Source organism: Mercenaria mercenaria, chromosome 1 (assembly GCF_021730395.1).
Source record: "Mercenaria mercenaria strain notata chromosome 1, MADL_Memer_1, whole genome shotgun sequence".
NCBI lineage: Eukaryota > Metazoa > Mollusca > Bivalvia > Venerida > Veneridae > Mercenaria > Mercenaria mercenaria.
Window position 1 is genome coordinate 67612751 of NC_069361.1, and position 27864 is coordinate 67640614.

A 27864-nucleotide genomic window follows, 5' to 3' on the forward strand; every position below is an offset into this window, starting at 1 on the left:
ACCATAGGAAAATCTAGTAGTGAGGATGTTTAGCACACAAACAACCGGCGACAGGTAAAGGTAAACAACCAGTAAGTAAACAGGTAAATTTTAGTCAGAAATTGGGCCCTATTAGGGACCACTATAGCTAAAAGTAGGTATGCCTTTCTTCGCATTAACCGCTAAAATGTAATGGATTTTTATCAATCTCGATGTGTAACAATATCGTAAGGTCTCCTGCTATTTTGTTACAAATGGGGATAGGGATCAATTTAGCTAAAAATATAAATACGTTTAATGACCTCTTCTCATGAACCGCTTCATGAATCTTCATCAAACTACTGCTGTAATTATTCGTCTAAGGATAAACGAAACAAAATTGCAACCCTACGAAACCTTTGCGAAAAATTAAAAGAGAACCATTTAAATTGTTAAAGTGCGGTGTTTAGTTTTGCAATTTGAAAAATGTTAGATGAAAGATGAATGTTAGATGAAAAATTCATAAACTTCTTTCCTTATTACAATTCGCCGACCATCATTTTTAAAGATATTTCTTGTTATAAGTTTTAAACAGTTTAAATGTTTTAATATCATTATAATAAAAGGTAGGGTTTAGATGTAGTTCATGGTCAGTGGCAGTTTTCACCTCGGGTGTTATGTGTGTAAGTCAGGAGGGGAACCGCGGGTCTCCTTTTAGATGATTTTGTTAAATAATATTTACGAAAACACAACAATCATACATTTAGTAATAATTTATTTAACTTTTGGAAATTTAGACAAAATTAATAGTATAAAAACAGATAAAACATTACAAAAACAAAATTAAAACACCTCCACCAATACCTAGACATGTTCTAAAATAACATCTGGGCCTTGAATTAAGTCCCCTTTTATACATAATACATTTATTACAATTTCGATATCAGGTCTCAATATTCAAATCTCGCTGGGCCTACGAGTGATTAGTTTGGCCGCAAACGGCTATAACTACGCAGCGCAGCGTAATCAAATAAAAATGAATAAGACAAAACAAAAGATGTGGATAACTTTCAAGACAATCAGATTTGCGCACGAGTATAATTATGCAAGACTGTAATTTAGCTTTTAGAATGGTGCTTGATATTTGACATAAAATCATTTTCTAAGAGAGATAAAATGTATAAGCTTTAACATGTATTCGTATTTTTAAATGTTTTAAATTTAAGCATATGTTGGATGTTTTAGACAAATGTTAATACAATGTTATCTGTTGGCAGAGAGGAAAAATATGAAGTTTTATGCACATGGGATCAACTGCAACGAAGTATTTCAAGTCAAACCATTAAAGTATACAAATGTGTGAGGGCGTTAAGTCGATTTTTTTTCGCACAGTGGTTTCAGTTTATAACTATCGCATTTAAAATCGTTCCATCTGTAGTCAATGGACTCCCATATTCCTACACAGTCTTCATTGCCAAGATTGTCTGGCTGACCAGGTCCCCAGTCCGAGAAAGTCGGGCTTGTGTATGTGCCATACCATCGATAACTTCCTTCTTTTGTCCTGTCAGTCAAACCAATCCATGCGCCATGTGAGGCTGAAAATAAGTTTGGAATATTTAACCTACAGTCAGAATACACGTTTTTTTTTGTGTGTATGTATTAACGCGCGGAATGTTTGTGACCGAGACCGAAGGTTTGAAACAACTCGGGGACATTTTTGCAAATGTTCAATTTGAATGAAGAAGTTCTCTTGGATATTGTTTGACATAAAACAAATACATTTGAGCCTTGGTGTATAACTACCTTCCGCAAGCCAGCTGGATGGCTTTTCACATGACGGGGCTCAAACTCACTGAGGTGACACACAAGTGATTCGGAAAAAGCAACCTTAACTCAGTCGCGGAGGCCTCCGTGGATCCACCATAATTTGTAGACGTATCCAGTACTGATAGATAAAAAAAATCATTAGTCAAACGTTTACCATGCCGTCTCCACCAGGGGAATTACTTCCGACTCCACCAGCGGATTTAGTTTATCTGGACTTTACCACTTTCAACCATGGTGTGCTAGTTTCTGTTCAATTTACCAGTCTCCATCCCTCATTTTGCAAATGCTTACCTTTAGTTTTCTTCAGAAAGTTCCTCAAGAAGGAGTACTCGGAGTAAGTGTCCAGTCGTGTGAGATAAGCATCACGGCTGATACAGTAAAACTGCAATATGAACGATGACATTGTATTTAAGTTGTTATGGTTTATCACATGAAATAAAAACGATAATGGTCAGAGACCACCAATTCAAAAAAGTACAGGGAATGAGGTAAGTGTATACCTGGGAATAAGGTAACGTCTGTGCGTTCTGATTGGTCAGTCATGTAAACAAACCCGGGAAGTGATTATTTTTTCAAAATTGATATTTTTTCACTGCATTTACAGTATTTTATTATACATTTTGACAAAATTTGCTACATTTTATGTGTCTTGAAAAAAAGTTTTTTCAAACGAATTTCTCCCGCCATGTCAATGATGTAAACAGGGGGTCATCTCATTCACACGAAAATTACTTAAATAAAGTACCACTAGTCGTATGTTTTTCGTCCGATATTTTGGTAGAACTAAGATAGTTCTTGAAAAACTTTTAATTAGATATACATGTTTCGATGTATGGAAGGCCGTACATAATGTTACAATGTAAGTCTATGGGTGCAACTGGTGGTCTCTAACCTAATACACTATGTGTAATAAAGCTTTGACGTCTACGTCGTTTACAGTATAGGAAACGTTGGTCAAACTGACTTGTTTATGTAGTAAAAGAATGTAGAATTTTTTTATGTTTCCACAGGAAATTTAAGGGTAACATGTGAAAAAAGAATATTACATTTGTGACTTTCCGCATTGAATCTATTAAAATTCAACACGAGGTTCAACTCGGCAGAGCCTCGCATTTTATCATTTTATTCAACTCGTTTAATAAATTCAATATGAAAAGACACTCATGTAATATCCTCTATGTAATTCATATCTGTTAAGTTCTTGAAATTAAGTATATAGCATTGCACAAGACTAGAAAAACTTCTTAAAAAAAAACAAGAGGGTCATGATGACTATATCTCTCACAAGAGTTGCACGGTTTTTGAAAACTGGCATGCAGATTCCTTAGACCAATATTAGGAAAACTAGTCACCCAATGGGCATTTCTTGGAAATTATTTCAAATCGGATCAACAGTTTTTAATTAGAACATTATAAAAACAAATATTTCAACAAGATATGTTTCGGGAAATTTGCAATCATTTTTTGACGAATCAACTTAATTTTGAACATACCAATGCCTCTGAAAATGTCAGAAGTGACTCATATCCAATATAGTAGCAATGGCCGTCATATGGAATCCATCCATTTTGGCAACAACCTAAAAAACATACATAGTGTTGGAGAGAACAATGTTTCTCACGCTAACGTACATCGATACACAGGAAACAGTTACACCACAAAGAAGGCAAAACTTGCACCGATATGTGCGTTCATTCGTCAAACTTGCATTCTGTTTAAACAGCTTATCGTCTGCTGAGAAAGAATTTGTCGTAACTACCAAAGTCCACTTTTCGATAAAATCGAAGTTAAAGATTCAACTCGTCAAAACATTTTTTTGTTATCAACGCTTTTTTTTGAAAACTCGAAATTAGTTATGCTTTGTGTATTTTATAGGCAACGTCTGGCCTTTTAAATTCTCTTCAGCCTTTGTTGTTCAGTCAAAATTTTGATTTAATTGTTTGTAGGTAAGATAATTTCCCATAGTGAGTGTTCAGAATGATTTAGACTTACGACATTTTATTTTTAATGCAGAACCTAAGTTTGGGACATTCACTTGGACACTTCAGATTTAGAAATTTTTATCACGTGACAACATTCTGTTACTTGATTGGCTGATTGTGACAACATTCTGTTACTTGATTGGCTGATTGAGATAAGACATACTGTTTCGGAAAAGGTGGTTTAAATATGGAAAAACGACATTTCGACATTTTCAGAACGCGAGAACTAGACCATCTAAGTAAGTAAGGGATATGTCGTCCTGATCGGATTCAGCTGTACCAATATCTCAATTTTGAAAAAAAAATGGAGATACGAGATATCGATTTTCAGCAGGCGTTATATACATTGACATTAGACCAGAAATAAAAAAAACACTTCACATGTAATACTCTGCCCCTAGGTATACTATAAGAACCATTTCCGTATACGGTAAAATGCAGTAGCCCGTTTCAATCGCCCATTTCTCATCTTAAACGCATAGATCGGTAAATGAATACTATGTATGACAGCGTCCTGGTGCCAGCAGAGAGATTTAAATTTGTCTTAAGTACGGCTTACTATCTCCTACGTTGGACTTAGTATATTCGTGAGTGATACTATATCCTACGTAGGAGATGCTATCTCCAACGTAGGAGATAGCATGCTCTACATATGAGATAGTATGTCCTATGTAGGAGATACTAAGTCAGGACACATATATTCCTATACAAATATATAACAAGACAACCCTATATTTTATTCTACAACCTCTGCATGCTCTATCTGTTTCAAAATGTAGTTCAAACAGTTAGTGCAAAAGTTTTGCCAGGTTAAAATCTTAATTATAATAGTGTTCCTATGTTTTTATCAGTGGATAAAATATAGGCAGTCGTTTGTTTAACTCGTGCTGCACACTCGAGGTTCAATTACATTGTTTCAGCAATCCAAACTCCTACCTGCAAAATATAGGAGAACATTTATGTTCTCTTAATATACCTGCACTGATACTCGGCAACAGGCTTGTTACGGCAAACAACAACAAAATGAAAGCCATCATTCTGCCCGGCGAACGCAAAGTATCTAAAAAGGTAGACAAGACTTAGTTAAAAGTAACATTAATTCAAAACTTTCTATTCGCTATATACATCTATTGCCTTGTTTTTTGTTGTTGTTGTTTTTTTTTGTTTGTTTGTGTTTTTTTTTTTGTTGTTGTTTTTTTTTTTTTATTAAACGTCGCACCGACACATGATAGGTCATATGGCGACTTTCCAGCTTTAATGGTGGAAGAAGACCCCAGGTGCCCCTCCGTGCATTATTTTATCACGAGCGGGTACCTGGGTAAAACCACCGACCTTCCGTAAGCCAGCTGGATGGCTTCCTCACATGAAGAATTCAACGCCCCGAGTCTATTGCCTTGGCTACTAAACTAGTGCACATGGTGGAACTTTTTGCAAATCCATGAATCGCGCCAGCGATTCTTGGATGATTTGCTAGAAGTCCAAAAAAAGTTAATACCCGTATAAACGCACATAAATAGCATTTAATTCTTATATTTACATTTTTACGGTAGCTTACTACAAAAAAAAATAGTGGTTTGCTTACCATGTGTAACAGAAAACCGAAATAAATGCCATTATATCTTTTCGACATCTATAGAGAACAGCCAAAAAGACCCGCCCACGTTCAATCCGATAAAAATACAGTTCCTGGTTTTTTATTTATTATAAAATGTTGTTGTTGTTTTTTTTAAACATCCAGTGAAAAATCATACAGTCGTGTCGAATTAATTTTAATCTTTACCGTCAAAAAAATAGTTAAAGCTATTTTGAAATTTTGGGGTCCAATTTTGAATATTTTTTTCGAGCCACGCCATTTTGTTCATGTTTCTTTTGTGAATGACGCAAGATTACGCGTGCAATCTCGCGGAAAGGATTGATATTATTGACCCAATGTAGTTTATACAAAAATATTTACATTCACATTCACTATATTATGTGTGGAAAGAAAAAAGGCGTTTATTTTCGTATAAATAACATTAGCGTAACGATATCAGGGATTGCAAGCGCACTCTAGCGTCATTTACAAAATAAGAACATGAGCAAATGGCGCCGTTTGAAACCGTATGATTCTCTCAAAATTGGACACCAAAATTTCAAAAGAACATTAAACTGTAGCTAAAACATTTTTTCCCTCAAGGTAAAGATCAAAACTGAATCGGCACGACCATATGGTTTTCATTGGATTTAACGGTATTATAGAAACTTGGAACTGTATTTCTATCGGAAGGTGAATTACGGGACTTTTTGGCTGTTCTATTTAGATATTAAAAAGATCAGTATCCGGAAATATATTTTGATTTTCCGGTACTCGTAGAGTTTTAGCAAGCTATTGTAAAAATAAAAATGTGAGAATTAAATTCTATTTTTGTACGTTTATACAGGCATAATCCACGTTTGGACTTCTTGCAAATCGTCCGAGAACCGATAGCGCTATTCATATATTTTCAAGAAGTCCCCGGTGCTAGGGGGCGTGAAAGGTATTGCACGTTTCATTACTTCTCATGAACAGACTTAATTAATCAAACCGAGTCTGCTTTTATTCTGCTTTGTTGCATTTTATGCTTCCAAAAGATCTTTTTACAGATTTTAATAGCTATCACAATTTTTTCTGGTCCTTTTAGATCATGGAGTCCATTCAATAAATGTGTAATAGAATTCCGGTTAAGCCGGTATTAGGGTGCGTGAGAGATGTTGCACATTTCATTACTTCTCATGAACAGACTCCATCACACCGAGTCTGCTATTATTCTGCTTCGTTGCATGCTATGCTTTCAAAGGATCTTTTTGCAGATTTTATCATACTCATATAAACCTATAAAAAATAGCATTTAATTCTTAAATAAATTTTTATTTTTCTTTCCATTCAAAATGTATACGTCGTGAATGTAAATATTTAGAAATAAACATAAATTTTAGCCATATAATTTGAGTGGATAAAATGCTTTGAATACCATGTAAATAAATTGGCATGCTTCATTTAAGTAATGTATTCCTTTGCAATCATTTATAAGTACATTGTAAAACGTATATTCATGTTGCTCAGTCTTGGCAACAATCGGAAAGGTATTGAGTTTTCAGCAACCACTCCATCATTTATCAAATGATCCCCATCCTATATCAAGGCCACTGGAACATGACCAGAAAGAAAATGCCATTGTAAATGTTATACCCTATCCCCTATAAAGTATACTTAGGGCTATGGTATAATATGTACAATGGCATTTTCTTTCTGGTCAGCTCTGGCCAACATATTCCCCGTACGGAAAATGAAAAATCACTTCCGGTATTAACTAAAGACGCCTTATATAATCGCCGGTCCGTAATATGTGCATTGGCCGGTCTATAGTTCAACACTGCAGCTTCAAATGGCTAAAGTCAGTACTTCAAAAATTATTTCTGATGTCCTTTAATATGGCTTTCTTATGTATAGTCAAAATTACAGCCATCGGTCCTTCAACCTCGGGCAAATAGTTCCAACTAATGCAATAGAGAAGAAAAGTTACGATGATAGTTTCAATACCAAGGATTATGAACATTTTTCTTATTTTTTTTTTTTACATGTTTCCTCCTTCTGTTCAAAATTTGTAAGGTTACTTATTTTGCATAGATCTGTCTTTATTCAAAATAATATGAAATGTAGTACTTACATGTTAGTAAAGGACTTGAACTGTTATTCTGTATACTATTATACTATATATACTCTACGTTTTATTCCTGTTTCATCACACGCACCCTTATACAATCAATGATATTTTCGACGCAGATGAAGGTCTTTTCAATAGTGTACCTGGAAGATAGTTTTGTTTGGTTAAAGTTTTGTCATCATGCAATCTGACTACTTAGGGGGATTTTTGTAAAAGCTCAATAAAAATAACGCAGTAAAGTTGCTTCTATCATGACCCAAGTCCAAGGCATGAGATAAGCCAAAAGAATTGTATACAAGATAGAATCTCCATTCCGATGCACAGTCACGCAAATTCTTCCTTGTTCGTGAAACAAAGACAAGCGTGTTATTTATCATCTAATCTTTTTCGGCGACGCCGTCTAAATTCGTTTTCGTTACCTATGCCACGTGACTTCAGTTTGCAAATCAAACTACTTGATAACGCATTATAGATGATTTATCAAAATGGAAGATTTATGCAACCCTTTGTCTGATTGGACGAGAGTGTCAATTTCTTTCACTCTGTTGATTGTGCTACGCTGAGTGAAATGTAGACAAAGCGTTTATCCTAAACGACGCTGTTAACAGTTTTTTAAGCTAACTTCGGCTCAGTATATTTAGCAAGAATATTGATATATCTCAAAATGATAAGTAAGTTTGATAAATATGATAAAAACCTGTTCAAATACCAACATATATCAAATTAAAGAAAGAGCTGAATACGGTCTGCGTATCACATGAATAAGGGTGTGATAAGAGTCTTTTTATGTAGAGAAGTGCTTTTTAAAGGGAATTCCTATAGTTTTTTATGCGCATCTTTCTGCGCAGCCGACACTTTCTATGGAAAACTGAACTGAAGTCAACATTTGTTGAAACATGTTACAGACAATCTTAAATATGAGGAATTTTGAATGAAATAACATTTTTGATAAGTTATATCAGTAATCAAATGTTGATACTGGTTTTTGTTGTATTGACAAGTATCATGCCTGACAGGTATCTTGCTATTTTTGTGGTTGTGTTTTCACATCGCATTTTAGTACAAAGACAGTGTTGTTCATATAATGTAAGATAATTGATTTAGTACTGATAAGAGAATATCACCTTTCAGATTATTTAGTATTCAATTATAGAAAGAATTAGGAATTTTTAAAACTTTTTTTTAACTTTTAGCAGACATACATGTAATCAATTTGGCCAGGTTCGCGCCATTTCCGTCCGAACAGGTGTTGTATTCTAGCGGTCTTAACATAAAATTTAGCCTGGTGACCCATACATTTTTAGCCATTTTTATGCTGACAATACAATTATCTATACACAAGAAGAAAAAGAAAAAATTCTATGAAAGAGTTTTTTCAAAATTAAAAAAAATATTCTTCACTATGGGTATTTTTCATTGAAAAAAGTTCACAAAAGTAAATATGAAACAATATTTTTTTTTCATTTGTACCCATTATTGTAAGGATAGAGTATTACAAATATGACTATGATATCAAATAAGTATATAATAAAATCTGCAAAAAGAAAAATCCGTATTGTTCTTCCTGGATGTATATTTTGGGTGGTATTTATAAAAAAGCAGAAAATTATGAAAATGTTGAAAAATCGCTGGCAGTTTCAGCAACAGTGGGTGTGTTCAAAACAATTTTTCACAAAAACAAGCCTGGTGACCTATTGTTTTTATTTGTTCATTGTTTTCAGCACAAATTTTCCTATCATATATGTGAATTTAAAAAAATTCTATGAAAGGAAAAAAACTATAGGAATTCTCTTTAAAAGATTTTCCTTGTTACAGTTGTCGTCTGTATATGAAAAGGTTTCTTGCTTTTGTGACTTATTCAGATTGCATATTAAAATGAGTACTTGTTTGCTTTGATATATTTGTTATAAATTATTTAACTGATTTATTATATATGAATATTTTTCTTTAGTATGGTATGCAAATATTGAACTCAGTTGAAATCTGTTTTATTATATATATGCTATATAATGACTGAATCTCTTTACACTGAAATGAAGGTACGCTGCATACAGTTTATCTATGTGATATGACTACGGTCAAACATTGCTTATGAAACAGAAATATTGAAATAATTGTATGTTTTGCTTGACCTTCACTTTTTTATAGGTGTGACGTCATTGTCCAAAGATTCATGAATAGCGAATATGCATTTGTTAAAGCAGGATCAGTTGGCCTATTTTAGAAATAAATAAAAATAATAAATAAAAGAATCCTTTAATTGATTTTTTCTCATGTATTCTAATCAAACTTGATTTGTACAATCTTTATTAGGCCCGCAGCCAACTTTGTTCAGCTGGGACATTTAACCCCTTTTAGGGGCTGCTAGAGCTAAAACTAGAAATGCCTTTATACAGCGTCTCATGAACATCTGGTGGATCTTTGTCATACTTGGTCTGGAGCACCATTATAAGGTCCTCTTCCAAATTTATTCATACATGAACTTGGGCCCTATTAGGGACCACTATAGCTAAAAGTAGATATGCCTTCCTTCGCATTAACCACTAAAATGTAATGGATTTTTATCAAACTCGATGTGTAACAATATCGTAAGGTCTCCTCCTCCTTTTTACAAATGGGGATAGGGACCAATTTAGCTAAAAATATAAACACGTTTAATGACCTCTTCTCATGAACCGCTTCATGAATCTTCATCAAACTACTGCTGTAATTATTCGTCTCAGGATAAACGAAACAAAATTGCAACCCTACGAAACCTTTGCGAAAAATTAAAAGAGAACCATTTAAATTGTTAAAGTGCGGTGTTTAGTTTTGCAATTTGAAAAATGTAAGATGAAAAATGAATGCTAGATGAAAAATTCATAAACTTCTTTCCTTATTACAATTCGCCAATCATCATTTTTAAAGAGAATTCCTATAGTTTTTTTCCTTTCAAAGAATTTTTTTAAATTCACATATATGATAGGAAAATTTGTGCTGAAAACAATGAACAAATAAAAACAATAGGTCACCAGGCTTGTTTTTGTGAAAAATTGTTTTGAACACACCCACTGTTGCTGAAACTGCCAGCGATTTTTCAACATTTTCATAATTTTCTGCTTTTTTATAAATACCACCCAAAATATACATCCAGGAAGAACAATACGGATTTTTCTTTTTGCAGATTTTATTATATACTTATTTGATATCATAGTCATATTTGTAATACTCTATCCTTACAATAATGGGTACAAATGAAAAAAAAATATTGTTTCATATTTACTTTTGTGAACTTTTTTCAATGAAAAATACCCATAGTGAAGAATATTTTTTTTTAATTTTGAAAAAACTCTTTCATAGATTTTTTTCTTTTTCTTCTTGTGTATAGATAATTGTATTGTCAGCATAAAAATGGCTAAAAATGTATGGGTCACCAGGCTAAATTTTATGTTAAGACCGCTAGAATACAACACCTGTTCGGACGGAAATGGCGCGAACCTGGCCAAATTGATTACATGTATGTCTGCTAAAAGTTAAAAAAAAGTTTTAAAAATTCCTAATTCTTTCTATAATTGAATACTAAATAATCTGAAAGGTGATATTCTCTTATCAGTACTAAATCAATTATCTTACATTATATGAACAACACTGTCTTTGTACTAAAATGCGATGTGAAAACACAACCACAAAAATAGCAAGATACCTGTCAGGCATGATACTTGTCAATACAACAAAAACCAGTATCAACATTTGATTACTGATATAACTTATCAAAAATGTTATTTCATTCAAAATTCCTCATATTTAAGATTGTCTGTAACATGTTTCAACAAATGTTGACTTCAGTTCAGTTTTCCATAGAAAGTGTCGGCTGCGCAGAAAGATGCGCATAAAAAACTATAGGAATTCCCTTTAAAGATATTTCTTGTTTTAAAATGTGTCTTTGAAAATAAGAGGAAATATTTTTAAAAAATGTTTTGTTTCAGATATAAATCTTAGAAAAATATCTGAATCTTTACATTCATTGTGTATTTTGTACAGACAGATAGAGAAACGTTTGTTTTCTTATCAGTAATACCAATGGCGGCCCTCTCCGCGACATTGCACGCCATCTGACGTAATTCACACAAAAATGTCGTCGTTTGAAAAAAAAAAAAACTCTTTTTTTTTAAAGAGACATTATAGATCTAGCTAAAACTCATTTTGACGACGGTAAATATCAAAATTGAATTGACAATGATACTATGCGATTTTATCGGAATGCGAATTACAATTTAAAATGAGTGGGGCTTCTTGAAGTTGAAAACGATCGATAGTCTATTATTTATCTTGATTTCTGAAACCACCTATTTATAGAAATATCAATATAAGAAATGTACGGTGTTCCGTTAGGGTCAGCGCTTGCTCCCTGTGAACGCGTCAAGCGCGAAAGTACGACGGTACGATGGCAAAGCGCGACAGTGCGATGGTGACAACACGACAGTAGGCCTACGATGGCGAATCGCGACAGTACGATAGTGCGAACCGTCGTCCATCGTACTGTCGCGCTTCATCATCGCAGTGTCGCGCTTCGCCATCGTACCGTCGTACTTTCGCGCTTCGCGTTCACAGGGAGCAGGCGCTGACCCTAACGGGACAGTGGACCGTACATTTCCAGGCCTGAAAAGAGAGACTGTTCTTTACTGTTTCTTTTTTTTTTCAGTTCCTCGCTGATCTGTTTTCATTATTTTCATCTCATGTATGCTTTGTTCAGCAAACGTTGCCAGCTAAATACCAAAAAAAACGAATGAACAAAAATGAAGACCATTTCGTCTTTTTATGTGACAATCTGCGAATAAATTTAAGTTATATTTTGTGTTAATTTTCATGATTGATGAATGTCTATAGTATTTTTGTAAAACGAAATTTTAAACTCTCCGGTGGTAGAACGGTTTCTATTGAATCCATGAAAGAGATTTTGTTTGTTTTGACAATGGAGCAAATAATTAAAACAAAAAGCAATAGCTTTCTATTGTTAATTACTTTAACGCACAAGAACAATTACACTATAAATAGAGATCAGTTTTACATTACTCAGACAATGGCGGTGAAAATGATTATATTGTTGATTGTTTACAGACATTGCTTCCACTTTAATCAATGTATTGAAAGTATGAATACTAGTATGTGACTTAAAGGTTTGGAGAAAGCATAATTTTGTCCTGATATAGTTTGATGGAATTAATTGTTTAACAGGTAATACGATTTTCAATGAAAATTATACTCTCTATTATAAAAGAGCTCATTTTCTCTTTCCAATTTACACGTTAAGTTTTAATTTAAAGTCTTCATTTTTTTTACTCCTGATTTATTCTAATTATATAAAGATTATTTTGAAAATGCACTTTTAACCCTGTCTTACATTTCAGTTAAGCATTATTCTTCATTTAGTTTATACTGTTTTAAAGTTAATAGCTCAACATTGACCCAGTGAGACTGTCGTGTTGAGCGGCCTACGCCTTAACCACAAGACCACCGTTTCCATTCAGTATTTTCATCATGTGAAAATTTTTAAACAGTTTAGACAAGTTAAACACCTGAAATTTGCCAAGTGTTATTGGTACATCACTTTGTTTAGTAAACTTTAGCCATTTCTATAGACTGGCATCAGTCGTTAGAGTCATTAAATGTAAAGCACTCGGCCATAAAATCCTCTCTGATAGCACTTTCTGAAAAAAAATTATAATATCTCTTGAGATAAGCCACTGTAAAAGGGAGCCACAGAAACGTTGATTTTTTTAAATAGAAAGGGAAATGTTTAATCTCAACAGACTGTGTAAGTCTACCATTTCTACAGAAAGGTCGTGTATGAATATGATGGTACTTTTTAACTCTCGAATAGTGTTGTAATTGTCGGGGTCACAGTGGCACAATTTAGGTCATATGGCAACTGTCCACTTTTAATGGCGGAGCAGTGTCTTATGTTACCCTTCGGGCATCATTGAAGCTTTCGGTAGACATGTTAGTGGAATCATCGATATTCTGCAACCTAGATGGATAGCTTCCTCACGTGACGACTCAGGCAGAGATCTTTCCACCGAGTGTAGGTAGAAGTGTCGAAGTTGGTAGTCAGTCTGAACCACTTTCCCACAGAGGCCCCAGTATATTGTACTGTTGAACCTCAAGACAAGAAGCCACTGGCCCTAACGAGATTCCAGCCTTCGTCTTGAACAGCTGCTATTACTACACTAGCCCACACCTTAGTAGAATTACGTCAAATATTTCTTAACCAAAGCAAAGTGTCTGAAAGCCGGTGAGAGGCCTCTGTAGTCCTATTATTAAGAAAGACATCCGGTATTTTACTACAGATTAGTTTCCTTGACGTTTATAATATGTAAACTCTTGAAGCATGTAGTACACAGCAATGTTATGTAGCACTTTTACAAGTACAACGCACTACATGGTGACAACCGTTATGGTTTCCGTAAGCGCTGCTCTTTGACACACAACTCCTTACAAAAAAAAACACACAGGTCGCACAGCACGACAAAAACGAAAATGTTGCATGCTCGGTTTGATTGAGCCTGTTCATGAACGGTAGCGGAAATGCAAGCTACCATCCATGCCCTCTAGCCCCGGATTGAGCAGAACTCAACATTTACACATGTAATAAGTACCAGAATGTAATTTAGACACACTCGATGTATCCATACGGCGGTGCACATGGAACCTTCAATGATGCACAGAGTGAAATTCCATGAAAAGCGGTGTATGGTCCCCAGTTAAAATATGGTGTAGCCCTAAACGAGAAAACAATGGCCAGAACTAAACATATTGAAATTTAGAGAGGGGATATGAGGCTATGGAGCCTGGGAGCCTGCATATCACGGATATTGCCAAAAGACAAACTTAAAAGGCAACCACCATATCCAATGGTGATTAACCAATACCCAAAGCCATTAAAGCGGGAGTATTAGAACCACCAAAGCAGAAATGTTCAAGCTGAAAAATTAAACAGTACACTAACGCAACATAATGTTGAGAAAACAGGGCAAAAAATCAACCACACTAAGTGTGCTGTTATTTTAACTGTCCATCGTTACCAAATGTTTCCATGTCCGCCCTTTTGAAATAGTTTCTTGGAGTCACCATCGCTTAAACTCATAACTGGAATAAACATGCGGGCTATATTACAGGCAAAGCCATTTGGACATTTAACAGTTTACGTGAAAACATAAGGAAATGTCACCTGTTAAGAAAACGTCATACAATAAAATCTGTGAAAAGATCCTTTGGAAGCATAGAATGCAATCAAGCAAAATAAAAGCAGACTCGGTTTGATCAGTGAGTTTGTTCGTGTCAGGTAATGTAAAGTGCAACATCTCTCACGCGGCCTAGCACCGGCTTAATTAAGCGGAATTCTATTACAAAGATATTGAAAGGACTCGACCCGACCCTTACGTGAAAATGCATCCGTCGGCTTGGACCCATGCCAGAAAAACCATGCTAAAGATATTTAGCGGACTCTGTGGTCCATTTTGTCTTCAACGACTATAATAAGCATCCAGAATCTGTCTCTGATGTGATCAAAGACCACAACTGTATCATTTGAATATTCAAAAGCACAGTCGACCGTCCAAGAGGCGGTGGATCCGCAACAAGCATGAATACATCTATTGGCAAACTTTCTCTCATTCCAAAGGTAGTACACTATCTTCTCCTCAGTGTCTGCGCCCTATTGCCTCGATTCCTTCATGTCACTCCTTGTCTGAAAGGGAGCAACCAATTTTAGCCAAACATTTTAGCTGATAAACTTTCTTAATTTTGGTTTGTCTTTGCTGGAAACAGTAATCTCAATGATTCGAAATAAAATGCTACATCCGAGAGGAACGTGTTTATTGCTAAATATATCTGTCAACAAATGTGGTACGTGGTTCCGGATTCCGAATAACGGATACTAGTGTTTCTATCTCCACCCAGAATGCAACTTTGTTTACACACGAAACAAAATGGAGGAAAATGTCAAAAATATCGATAAAAATTCTACAAATATTCCTCCAAAAATTGAATATGTGCGTCCATTTGACAGGTCTCCAGACAAAGATTTTCACCAGCGCACGGAGTATGAGAAAAAAATTATATGCTACAATCGTGCCATGAAAGTTAAAGTGAAAGACAAAATTGATCGACTTCAAAATGAAGTTGAAGAAAGGTGTGTCATTTATATTTTCTCTTCTGTGCCACTCTTTAAATAGATGCACAGGATTACAGAAGAATGTCATGTTGCTAAGACTTACAGTAAGCCAACAACTCTGCTAGTCCAAATAAGAGTCAAAATAATTCGAAGTTTAGATTGTTTTATATTCTAAACGTCAAAACTTGGAAGGACCAAAATAATGGAGGATAAATCACAGTACACAGTCATGTATAGTTATTGGTTTTATCACTTGCGCAGTGTTTTCCCTGGCGCACAAATCCTGCTTCATAGTCGCACTTTTCTGAGAAATGACCAGTATAAATAATTTTTGTGCATCACAGTGAACACATGCAATTTCTTGAAAATCTAAATTGAGCCAATTTTGTTTACAAAGAGCGATTGTCCAAAAATGACCAAAATAAACCAAAGCTATAGTTACATAAAATGCAGGGCTGTCAATTTTTGCACTAATTTTATTCTATATCTATTTGAATCATCAAGAATTCGTGTTAGACGAAATTTGAGTTTTTTAGTTGACCTCTCTTTTTGATTTCGTAGCTGCTGTTGAAAGTCGTGTTATCTTTCATTGCATTTTTGGAGAGATAAATGATGAAGAAATGTGTAAAAACAGTTTTATTACTTATTTCGATATCAATATAACAGCAAAACATCTGATCATCAAGATATTTGTCTGGCTATTGGTTTACCCAACAGGGAAAATAACTTCTTTTTGTGACCCCATTTGAATTTGAGGCCCCATGGAACCCATATTTTACGTCACAATGCGATGCTGATTACAACATCGGATGCAGAAGAAGCTGAAGTTTGTGCAGTATGGGCGGCCGGCCTCATTTATGTCAAATATTTTTTTAGGAAATAATTGAGCCAAAGTATGAAAGTTTGTCCTGCAGTACTTCAGCAACATCTGCATATATCTATAATCAGTATTACTTTTGTTAACATTTTGTTTTCTGCTAGAAATGTTAATAGACTCTGTAATTCATTGGCTAGTTCCTGCAGTTTTACTGTTTTTACTAACTTATATTGGGTCAAAAGGCATGTGAGTGATAAGGTCATAATTATAATTAAAATTGCACAGTTAAGCAAGGTGTACTTTCTATTTAGCAAATTATTAGCGTTTTGAGGCACTTGTCAAAAGTCTTCTTTAGTATTTTTAATACAGATAGCAAAATCAAACACAGTTAAAGTTTGGTTTATTTGTGGCATGTATAGTATAAATTAAGCATGTGTACTGCAAAGCTGTTTAAATTCACTTATTAGTTCTGGGTTAATTATACTAAGATTAAAGATAATCATATTTTATTACTATATACGTAAATATATTTATCATATAAAAGAACTTTTCATTTCCGTATACAGGTTTTAATAAATTCACTAAAGTGCATTAAGGAAAGCGATTGCGAACCTAGTTATCACAATTTTTTATGTACTACTTATACAAGTGAACATAAACAAACCAGTCAAATGTGTGTTTCATTGTACACACATATATAATAATTATTTACAAAGGTATGTAAAATATTTTGTTGCATCACTGGGGGGAAGGATATTATTCAAAACGGAAAAAGATCATTGCTCATATTTCAATAGAAATGGGAATGAGAAGCGTCAATAATGTCAGGTTTTTTCTTCACAGACTTGTACAAATTACTAGAATACATCCAGAAATGATCTTTTACTATCTTTCTTACACTCTTTCAGAAGTCTGGCCCTAGCTCAGCTTTCACTTATTGGATAATCAGACTAAATATAAAGATGTCTGATGTCCTTGTTGACTTTGCTTTAATATGATGATAAAACTAACGGATATCATTGTTATGATTTCTTTAAAATACATTATTACATTTAATATGGCTTCCTGTCTGTGAGAATTTGAAATATCAACAAATGAAAGTAATATTAGGTGTTTGAAACATAACTTTTAAAGTTTATCAAAGAAATCCTGCAGTAACTATATTATGCACTTGTAATACAGTACTTAATATACCAATTACTGGGCCTCTAGACATCCTGTAAAAAGGTTGTCTGGAGATGTGGAAAGACTATTTCTTTTGATTCCAAAATAATTTCTAGTTTTACATTTTAATTTGATAGATAATGGTAATTGTTTCATTAATCTGAACTAAAAGGCAAGTTATAAAGTTGCTTTTAGCGTCGAAATTCAGTTTTTTATCAAAGGGAGGTAATAATAACTTTCAAAAACAGGTATTTACAATGTATTTCTGCTCAATAAATAAAATACAATATTTCCTAAATTTTATCATTCTCAAGGTTAAGTATGTATTCACTAGGTTAAGTTTGTTTTGTTTATCAAATTTATACTTACCCAAAAATAACTCTCTCTTGCTTGGCAACCATGATAGTAAAATTTGATTTAAAAGTACATTCAGTATTAAGCACTCGGTGAACATAGTGTTAAAGATCAGGGTCTTTAAGTTGTTAACAAATCCATTACTTAATGACCAAAATCTGATTAACCACCTTTAAAAGTCATCCTCGGAATTTTTAGAAATGATAAATGCGCCGCGCCATGAGAAAACCAACATAGTGGCTTTGCGACCAGCATGGATCCAGACCAGCCTGCGCATCCGCGCAGTCTGGTCAGGATCCATGCTGTTCGCTTTCAAAGCCTATTGCTATTAAGAAACTGTTAGCGAACAGCATGGATCGTGACCAGACTGCGTGGATGCGCAGGCTGGTCTGGATCCATGCTGGTCGCAAAGCCACAATGTTGGTTTTCCCATGGCACGGCTCAAATATTTAATTTTACTCATCAGCTGTTGAAATCAGTTGCAGAAATGCTGTACAAATGTTAATACAGTTTAGCCTGTCTTTACATATTGTAAAAATGCTAAAGACTTTATTGACCTGAAGACTTTATATTTGTAAGTTATGAACTTAAATTTTAATAAATTGTTGTATCAATAGATGAAACATTCTTAAAGTGAATTCTGCAAAAAAATGAAAATATTGTAACAATAATTGAAATATAAGTAGCTTAATTCTTTAATATGATACAAAAAATAATACATAAAAGACACAAAAATACGGAGGTTAAATAGACAAAATGGTAGTACTTACTGTTTGAATATATATTCAAGATAAAACAGCGAAAAATATCTTTTGTGTCGGAAGAATGTGAACAAAATTTATGAGCTTTTATTTGATCTGCTGTAAATATTTGTATGTTTTTATGATCAGAAATAGTTACTCAATTCTTGATTTATATGTCTTGAATGGGAGGGTTACTAAAAAGCATTTGACTTCAGTTTGATATGCATATGGTATATTATGAAAAGTTTATTTTGGTGATTTATCATTTTTGTCTTGATAAAAATAGACTGGAACAAACAAAATATCTGGCAGAGCAATAGTTGTCGGCAGAAATTTGAAAAATTAAAAGTTTTAAAATCCAAGCTTTATTTTTGGAACAATCCTCATTTTTGTTATCTCGTTACACACTTTCTACTGTAAAGCATAAACATTATTTCATGTAGTTTTTTTGTTAAACCTTCTTTTGGATATATGTATTGGTAATGTATTTTTTCTTCTTTTTATATTAAAGTCTAAAAGTTAAAACAGTTGTTTACCAATTTTAGTTCTGTTAGGTCCAGTAGAGTATTATGTTTGAACGGATAGTAATTTAGGAGAACTGGATTAAATTTTGTAATTAAATATATCAGTTGATACTAGAAATAATACAAATACATGTACTATGCATAAATTGGTGTCACTATTAACTACAGATGAATAAAAGCTGTTTAATGTAACAGCCACATGGTAAATCTTGATTTGAATTAAGAGAAAAAGTAAAAATGCAAGCTCACAGGTAGCAAAAGCAAAAAAAACAACAACAAAAAAACTACATTTGAGCCGCACCATGAGAAAACCAACATAGTGCGTTTGCGACCAGCATGGATCCAGACCAGCCTGCGCATCCGCAATTAGGTATAGCTGTTGGCAAAACCCAGAAAGTTAGTCAGAATCAGATTTTGTCACCCCTGCTGCATACTGCAGTAGAGCTGTAATCTCAAAACTGAAGTTTTCCTACAGACAACAAGTGGAAAAAGGTGGCTACAGGCTGAATAAATGAATATCTTAGAAATGAAAGATGTATTCTCATGGCTGATGTTACATATATTTTTTAATTTTCAAAAAAAAGAGAGGTAATTCGTGCTTTTACTGAAAATTGTCTCAATTGTTTTTGATTCTTTGTTAAATTTCTTTAAATAGATGCATGTCAGCAACATCTTAAGACAATCACTTTAGAAAGAGGTCACTTGTGATATTTATCAAAATTCATCTCAGAAACATGAATTAATTCATGTTATTTCAAGAGATATGTCTCAAAATTTTAACTGTTTAGGCCTAAAAAATGTTTGTTTCCGGTATCCCATTTGCCACGATCCTAAATGTTTTTATTGGGTCGAGAAAAAATCGACATTTTCGCTATTTTTTATACTTTAAATTTTGCTCTTTCTTCATTGTAAGAAAAAATTAAAAGAAAATTTCCTACCTACCTAGGCATGTTACTGGAATCAAACATTTTTTAGGCCTTGCAGTACAACAAAGAAAGAATGATAATTATATTTTAGCAGCTTCTTAAGTGTTCAAAATATTTTGTACTGTTAAATGGAAAACACCTCAAATATTTAAGAATTTACGGTAATATCTCACAAAAGACAGGTGCACATTTAGCAATTTCTAAAGACATTTAAAGACATGGTGATAATAATGACATGGAATGGAGAAGCTCTTTTATTAACACTGTAGAAACTGTCTCTTGTGACAAATTAAAATGTCAATACTTCTGTTTTAATCAATAAAGAAAACATGTATGATTTTCATTTGCAGTGAAAAGGATGATCATTTCTTTCAATTAATTTTTGTTCAATTATGAATTAAGAAGATTTGTGACATATTGAAAAGGGAATAAAGATCTGTCTTTGTGTGAAATATTCTTTTTTGCACAGGTATGGATAAAAGAAATATTGTCATTTAATAAAATGTTTTATAAAGCATAGGTGTATTGTTTTTTGAAGGATTAAGGTGTTGTGTAAGCTTTGATAAGGTATATAGTTAGTTGCAACATTTTTATACATAATTGAAACTTCATTAAATTCTGTGTGCTATCATGAACTGGAAAGGAAAGTCTTGATTTTTGATAAAAGTTTACCTATTTGGATATTTGTCATAAAATGATGTATAAATTAATGAAGATTTGAATGGCACAGTATGTGAAAAAAAAGATTGTTTTTCAGAGTTTAAGCCCACCACCTTAATCATCTGTGTAACAGATGTATCATTGTTGATAACAAATGAAAAGATTAATGTTACGTTTATTGATGGTTTTTAATAACAAATAAATCTTCTCCTTTTTTATAATATTGTACCAGATTCCTATTATTTAAATGAGTGGTGTTGTCAAATGTTCAAATGTAGAAAATGTGATATCATAATTATTTCATTGAGCACACAAACATTGTTCTGCTGTCAGAAGAAAATAAATGAAGTATTTTTAGGTTACCTTTTTTCAATGATTTTTTATAAAAAAGGATGTTAAGATTTCTGGTACCTTGAAATGTTTAACAAGTCTGGGCATTTTTTAGATTGCATAATTTTAAAACCATAAAGTAGAGTTGTTAGTATGTATAGTTATTCTTCTATTATATGAAACAGCTTACAGCTGCTGCTAACATCGCTTTGTCGTCGTTAGAATCAATGCATTGAAATAAAACAGTAACAGTGAAATAAATAATTTTCACTTATTTAACATCTGACTAGATGAACATGAGTCCATCTATACTGTATGGTTACATACATATTTCATTGATAGTTAAGTCTGTATGTGAAAATACAGGAGTACTGATTTCTTAAGACAGTAACCGAGCCTTTCGTTAGAGTAATTTGCATGAATAAATAATAAAGAGTTTGTGCTCTAGACCTTTCATTTTGTATGCAGTTTAATCCCTCAGGGTAATGTTTTATTGGTCAGTTCTAGTTTCTGTATAAAGCTTTATTTCAAAAGATGAGAGGCAAACTTACATGATGTTCATATAAGATTTTGATATTTTTCTTTGTTTTTTTTTTTTTTGGTTAAATATCTAAGGGCCAGTCTCTGATTTATTCTCTTGTGCCTATCTCTATATTTAGACAGTGACTTGCGTATATTTCAGAGAAAAGGAAGTGCACACTGAGAAAAAATTACGACAAGAGGCAGAAGATAAACTAAAAGCCTGCTTACAAGACATGTATAGCAAGAAGGAGGTAAACCAAGAGTTACGGGAACGGTTGCCGAGGGCGAATAAATCAGATCCATTCAAGACGACTGATAATGACATTTCGGAGACAGATCTTAGTTCAATAGAGGAACAGATTGTTGTTGAGGAAGAGGACAGTAAATCTTCCAGGTGAGTCAGATTTTTTTACCACAATAATCTGTGTATTAAGGAAGCTTATTAGAGAAATATGTCATTGTGTATTGAGAGAGATGTATTTTGCGGGAGGCGAGTAAGTCTGATCCATTCAATGGAGCTTTTATTGGTAGGTATGCCTGAAACAGATCTGAACTTTGTTGAGGAGTAAATTGTTGTTCAGGGAGTGTGCAGAAACTCTTGTAGGGAAGTTTTTTGTGAGCTTAGTACAAGTAGATTGTTGTAGAGACAGACCTGAGCTCATTGACTTTGTTCTAAATTTTAGTTAGAATTGTATATATCATATAAGTGCGTTAGAAATGTAGACTTTAGATGGAAGATAAGGTTGGTCAAATACCAACATATTTCAGTTTTGTTATGGCAGTCAGTTATTTGATTCTGTTCTAGTTTTTTTACTTGTTCTTCACAGTTAAGTGACAACTTCCCTACATGAATCAAAGGTGGGAGACAAATGACTTCAGACTAGTAGTAGTTTTCTTGCCTACCTAGCGGGGAAAGTATACATTTATTCGAGCATGCACCGGGGATAGATATTCCTGTCTTTCCCTAGGGAAAACCCTTGTCTAAAATAGCATGCACTAAGGTGACGTCACACAGTACTGGTACCATTGTGACATCATAAACTTTATAAATAATGTCAGAAAATACCCAAACCTATTTGTCTCCACGATCTATTTTGAACATGATAGGCAAGAAAAATGATCTAACATGTCTGCTTGTGTAAGACAGCTGTTTTCCCTACCCTCGGGACAGCATGGATAAAAAACCTCACTGACGCTCGGTTTTCCATTCCACACTGTCCCTCGGGTAGGGAAAACCGGGCCGTCTTACACAGGCAGGCATGTAAGATCCTTATAGTCTGCAGTCAAATTATCATGACAGAGAATAACCCTTTTCATGCTGGACAAGATTGAGTCTGCCTTTGCGACCAGTGTAGATCATGATCAGCCTGCACATCCATGCAGTCTGATCATGATCTGCACTGTTCGCCATTCAGTCAGTATCCTTTTTGGTAAGCACCCTTTTTAACAGATAATTGTACTGTCCAAATTGAAAGATTGACAAATGCATTATAGAAATTTAGCAAGGTAAGGGATAAACGCCATGCACTGGGATCAAACTTGCTACCAGTTACCTCTCATCTCATTGTCTTCTTGTAACAGTGCTCCACCACTTGAATAACTGGGTGGTGTTGTCATTCTTTGTCATAATCATTGCTCCTGTATTACAATTTGATTTGATAGTGCAGATATATAGTAACAGCCGTACCAACCTCACCAGCTGTTGCATACGATATTGACATGTGGGGAAAAACAAGTTAGTTTTAATTGATAATAGTGTTTTAAGTATATTTTGCCTTGCATCTGCTACTATATGACTGACCTGGAAGTACAGAAGTACAGGGATAGTGTTTTTGGCATTTTTAATCGGGGGGTTATGTCTTTGAATCCGGCAATGTGCAGAATATGATTTTTGTCCCTGGGATCCCCTATTGAAGGCATGAGTACTTGGATAAGAGGTTCAGGGAAGAGTTGACTATATTGTATATATTGTGAGAACTTCTTTTGGTAAGAACATTAAGTAAGGGGTAGAAGACAAAACAATAAGTGCAGCCCATGTTTGAATGTTCAGCACTTCCTGTGGTATTTTGTTATTTTTTAGCTCGACTATTCGAAGAATAGGGGAGCTATCCTACTCGCCCCTGGCGTTAGCGTGAGCGTCACACAAATGTTACAGTTTGCGTACCACCCCAAATATTTTCAAAAGTCCATTGAGATATTGCTTTCATATTTTGCATACAAGTCTATTTACCATCATGACCCCAGTCTGTAAACAGGAGCAGACAACTCTATCAAGCACTTTGACTGAATTATGGCCCCTTTTCGACTTAGAATATGCTTATTGTAATGTTAAAGATTGCGTACCACCCCAAATATTTTCAATGTCCATTAAGATATTGCTTTCATATTTTGCATACTTGTTAACCATCATGACCCCAGTCTGTAAACAGGAGCAGAAAACTCTATCAAGCATTTTGACTGAATTATGGCCCCTTTTTGACTTAGAATATGCTTATTGTAATTTTAAAGTTTGCATACCACCCCAAATATTTTCGAAGTCTATTGAGATATTGCTTTGATATTTTGCATACTTGTTTACCATCATGACCCCAGTCTGTAAAAAGGAGGAGGCAACTCTATTAAGCATTTTGACTGAATTATGGCCCCTTTTCAACTTAGAATATGCTTATTGTAATGTTAAAGTTTTACTCATAGCTTATATTATACTATCAAGCACTGAGAATAGTCGAGCATGCTGTCAACTGACAGCTCTTGTATACATCATTATCTTAACCTTACCCTGCTGAATTTCTATAATGGAATTGTCCATCTTTCAGTTTGAACAGTACCATTAACTGTCAGAAGGAGTGCTTACCAAAAATATACTGACTGAATGGCGAACAGTGCAGATAATGATCAGACTTCATGGATGTGCAGGCTGATCATGATCTACACTGGTCGCAAAGGTAGAATCAGTCATGTCCAGCAATTGATAAGGGCTAAAGAACTCTAGGAGTGGCTATAGGATATTTTTAAGTTTTCAAAATATCTACTATTTTGACAGGGTTTTCCATGGTAGATTTCAGCCATCTTGGTCAATACACAATTCATGTTGAATGGCTGTATTCTTTTAAATATTAATCAGTCACAGATTAAAGGAATGTTACTAATTAAAAGCAATTTAAAAAAAAAAATCTTTTCATATGTTATAAAAACACACAAAAACTTTACCAAAATTGTTCATCAAAATAAAAATAACATATCAAACAAGGATACCATGATCAAACCTCAATAAATAAAACATATTATAACATAAATTCTATTAGAAAACATCAGATAAACTTTATTCATCCCATATAAGTTAAACAAGATCAAAAGTTCACTGTCTAGATTTTCATTGATTCATTTTTCAAATCAGCCAGTATTAAATAATTCATCTGTTATGTGTTCAATATACTTCTCAGTTTGTAAAAAATTTAGATTTTTTTATATAAATTTATGCAAATAACAGTGACTGTTAGAATAATCATTTAAAGCTGATAAAAGTGGGGGGAAAACTGAAAAAAGAAGTAGTGAGGTTTTAACTCACACCATGAAAAGCTGAAAAGATCTTCACAGTTCATTCCAGAGTTTTAACCACTTGGCTACAGAATCAATTAAAGAGTATTTAAAAGGGGGATTTTGAAGAAAATATCTAAACCAATTGGTTGAGATAACTCTTACATTTGTTTTCCTGTCATAATAAATTAGTTGTCTCCCTTCTTCCATAGTTGATAAGTGTGACTGTTCCTCCTACCGTCGTATAATGAAATTCAGCATTTATATTGAAAAGTAGAGCTGTGTTGCTGTGGATGAACAGTCAGCTGCTTAAACCTGGTGTAGATGGTTTTGGCCTGTTGGGTTAGTGACTTGGTAAGGCATCTTCAATTTTTTTTCAAGGGAGTGGACATAATTATAATGTTATTGAAACAAAACCAGTCTTAACATTAAATAAAATAAATCTTATATGATAAAATACTACATACAACAAAACAGTCTTCATATCTTCTTCAGCATTAATATGAATCTGTAACGACACTTAGAAAATGACAAAAACAAACTATTTCTTTAAGTCGCAGTGTGAGTGAGTCTCAAATGCTGATCAAATCAGACACTTTTGTTTTCGCCAGCCTCTTCTCCATGTTGATAAAAGGGATTTTTTCCCCTAAGTCCCTTGAATATTTTCCTAAGACTTTCCTGATGAATTAAGTACAGAGAAATCACTCGCTAATTGTTGGCAAACGTAGCACCATTTAATTATTAGCCGGGAACAAATCCTGCTAGCTGATAATTTGTTTTAGTCTAATGTAACGCGAAAGATAGCGATTTGCGCCTGATTTGCGATGTATGAATCTATCATCTAGAGTTTTTAGCGATTCCGTTGACAGACTATGTAAACAGAAATCCAAGAGAGCTTGAACCGGTTTGTGATTGAAATTGATTATTTTTCCATATTTATTCGTGCGGGGTTAAGTTTCACGAGGTGATTAGTGAAACAAGACACAGAAATTGATTACCGTGTGTTTAATTTTGTTTCTTTGGATTCAGGGGCAAATGAAAACATTTTTAACCCGTTGATTCGGGTTTCTTGTAGGACGGCAGTAATAATTTTTATACTTGTAATTTAATGTTGAATTTCATTGTTTGGTTAGAGATCAAGTTTGATTAATTTAGGTTTTATTTCATTTTCTTCTTTGTTTACTTGTGATAATTAAGTTTTTAAGTGGTTACAATGCAATTATTATACTGAAACTAAAGTTATGAACAGTAATCAAGTAAGCTTTTTATTTTAGCGCTGTTTTGAAGTTTATCAGATATGATTTAATTTTCAAGATGACTGCATACTGTAATAGGTCTGGTTTTTTCCCGAATTCTGATTTGTCGCTTAATACTCACAGTATGTCATTAATATTCATCAATGCCCATTGGAAAAAAATTGGACTTTAAATCTGAAGAAAAAAATCTATTATGTTATTTCATTTCCTGTGCCAATTTTGCTTAAATTTTGCAGAAAGGGGTAAAGTTGTGAAATGTTTTTGTTTAAGTTTAAAGGTAATAATAATAGAGGTAATCCTTAAAAACTCATTCAGGAATCTGCGCATAATTAAAAATGAGTCTATGTTTAATTTTCTCTGACATAAATTTTTTTCTATAAATTCATGATTTGGTCCAGATTATTTTGTTCTCACTTTCGAGAGCTTTTAAGGTTCAGACATAGATGAAAAAATTTGCTGCTGAAGGCAACAAAAAATAAAAATCTAGTCTCAGACATCATGACCAGATAATAATGAGCTGTCGTCTGGTGTTTCTTCATGGCAACTTGATTGTCAATGAAACGTTATTATTTGATTCTCGTCTTGATTGGTCTCTGTTTAATTAACAATTGACAAAACTTTCCGAGCCGTCCTCATTGTTCCGTTCAATTGGACGCTTCGTCTGCACGGCTTTTACAATTCTTCCAATGTTTATTCCCATCTGATATTTAATTTCGGCCCTATTGTATACCCCTCGAAGCTAAATAAACTCATATCTTGTAAATTGATTTGTATTTCGAGAATGAAGTTTACTCGTCGCCGCTTCTGTATCTTTACACTTGGCGAGTATGTAAACGTTTTCAACACTGTGCAAGTTTACTATCAGATCGAGAAATGCTTGATATGATCAGATTAACAGTTCTAAAATACATAAAACCGGTTTGTTACAGGCAAATATCTTATTTATCTATCAAACAGTAGCTAGAATCATGAACAAACATAATCTGTTTGGCCGTAAATATTTTCATTGTTCCTAAATGAACATTTGATTAAGATCTGTAAACTTCGCACTGAGCACTTGTAAATACTTGGCGATAATTGCTAAGAAAATAGATAAATGTTTTTTAGCAATATTTGATGATCGAATTATATGTTTGCTGATTAAATGATACACGTTTTTTTTATTGATACTGCAAATAAAACGGAAAATATTTGTATTTATCAAATAGATCAGACTTTAGTGTTGAGTACATATTTACTGCTACAATTTAGGCACAAATGACCAGGCCAACAGATTCATTTTTTTGAGGAATCATAGATTTTGATTACATGTAATTCATTATGTATACTGCCTTCTGTGAACAACGGGAACACTGGTTAGGAGAGTGTTTAGAGCGTCTGCCATCTATCCATGGGAGTCAGATTAGGTGAATCTCTATTTGTCGTGACT

General features: G+C 33.7%; 2 protein-coding genes across 4 annotated transcripts in view; one reads left to right on the forward strand and one right to left on the reverse strand.

Annotated features, from left to right (window-relative positions):
- Positions 1-828: 828 nt before the first annotated feature.
- Positions 829-18803, reverse strand: LOC128559051 (perlucin-like protein). The gene is made up of 6 exons (XM_053550058.1): positions 18708-18803; positions 7454-7593; positions 4744-4827; positions 3279-3364; positions 2077-2167; positions 829-1553 (listed from the first exon to the last, which is right to left on the reverse strand). Exons 3-6 carry the CDS (start codon positions 4802-4804, stop codon positions 1327-1329), a joined length of 465 nt encoding a protein of 154 aa, XP_053406033.1. The 5' UTR covers positions 4805-4827; positions 7454-7593; positions 18708-18803; the 3' UTR covers positions 829-1326.
- The window catches only part of LOC123535213 (uncharacterized), a 48217-nt gene continuing 32895 nt past the window's right edge, over positions 12543-27864 (forward strand). For 2 of the 3 annotated variants that reach the window (XM_045317778.2, XM_053550010.1), the window contains exons 1-2: positions 15414-15620; positions 21803-22036. In XM_045317778.2, the coding sequence (XP_045173713.2) occupies positions 15418-15620; positions 21803-22036 (437 nt within the window). In that variant the 5' untranslated portion in view covers positions 15414-15417. Of the gene's footprint in view, positions 12665-15413; positions 15621-21802; positions 22037-27864 lie in introns of those variants that run through there. The other variant, XM_053550014.1, reaches the window with a different exon arrangement.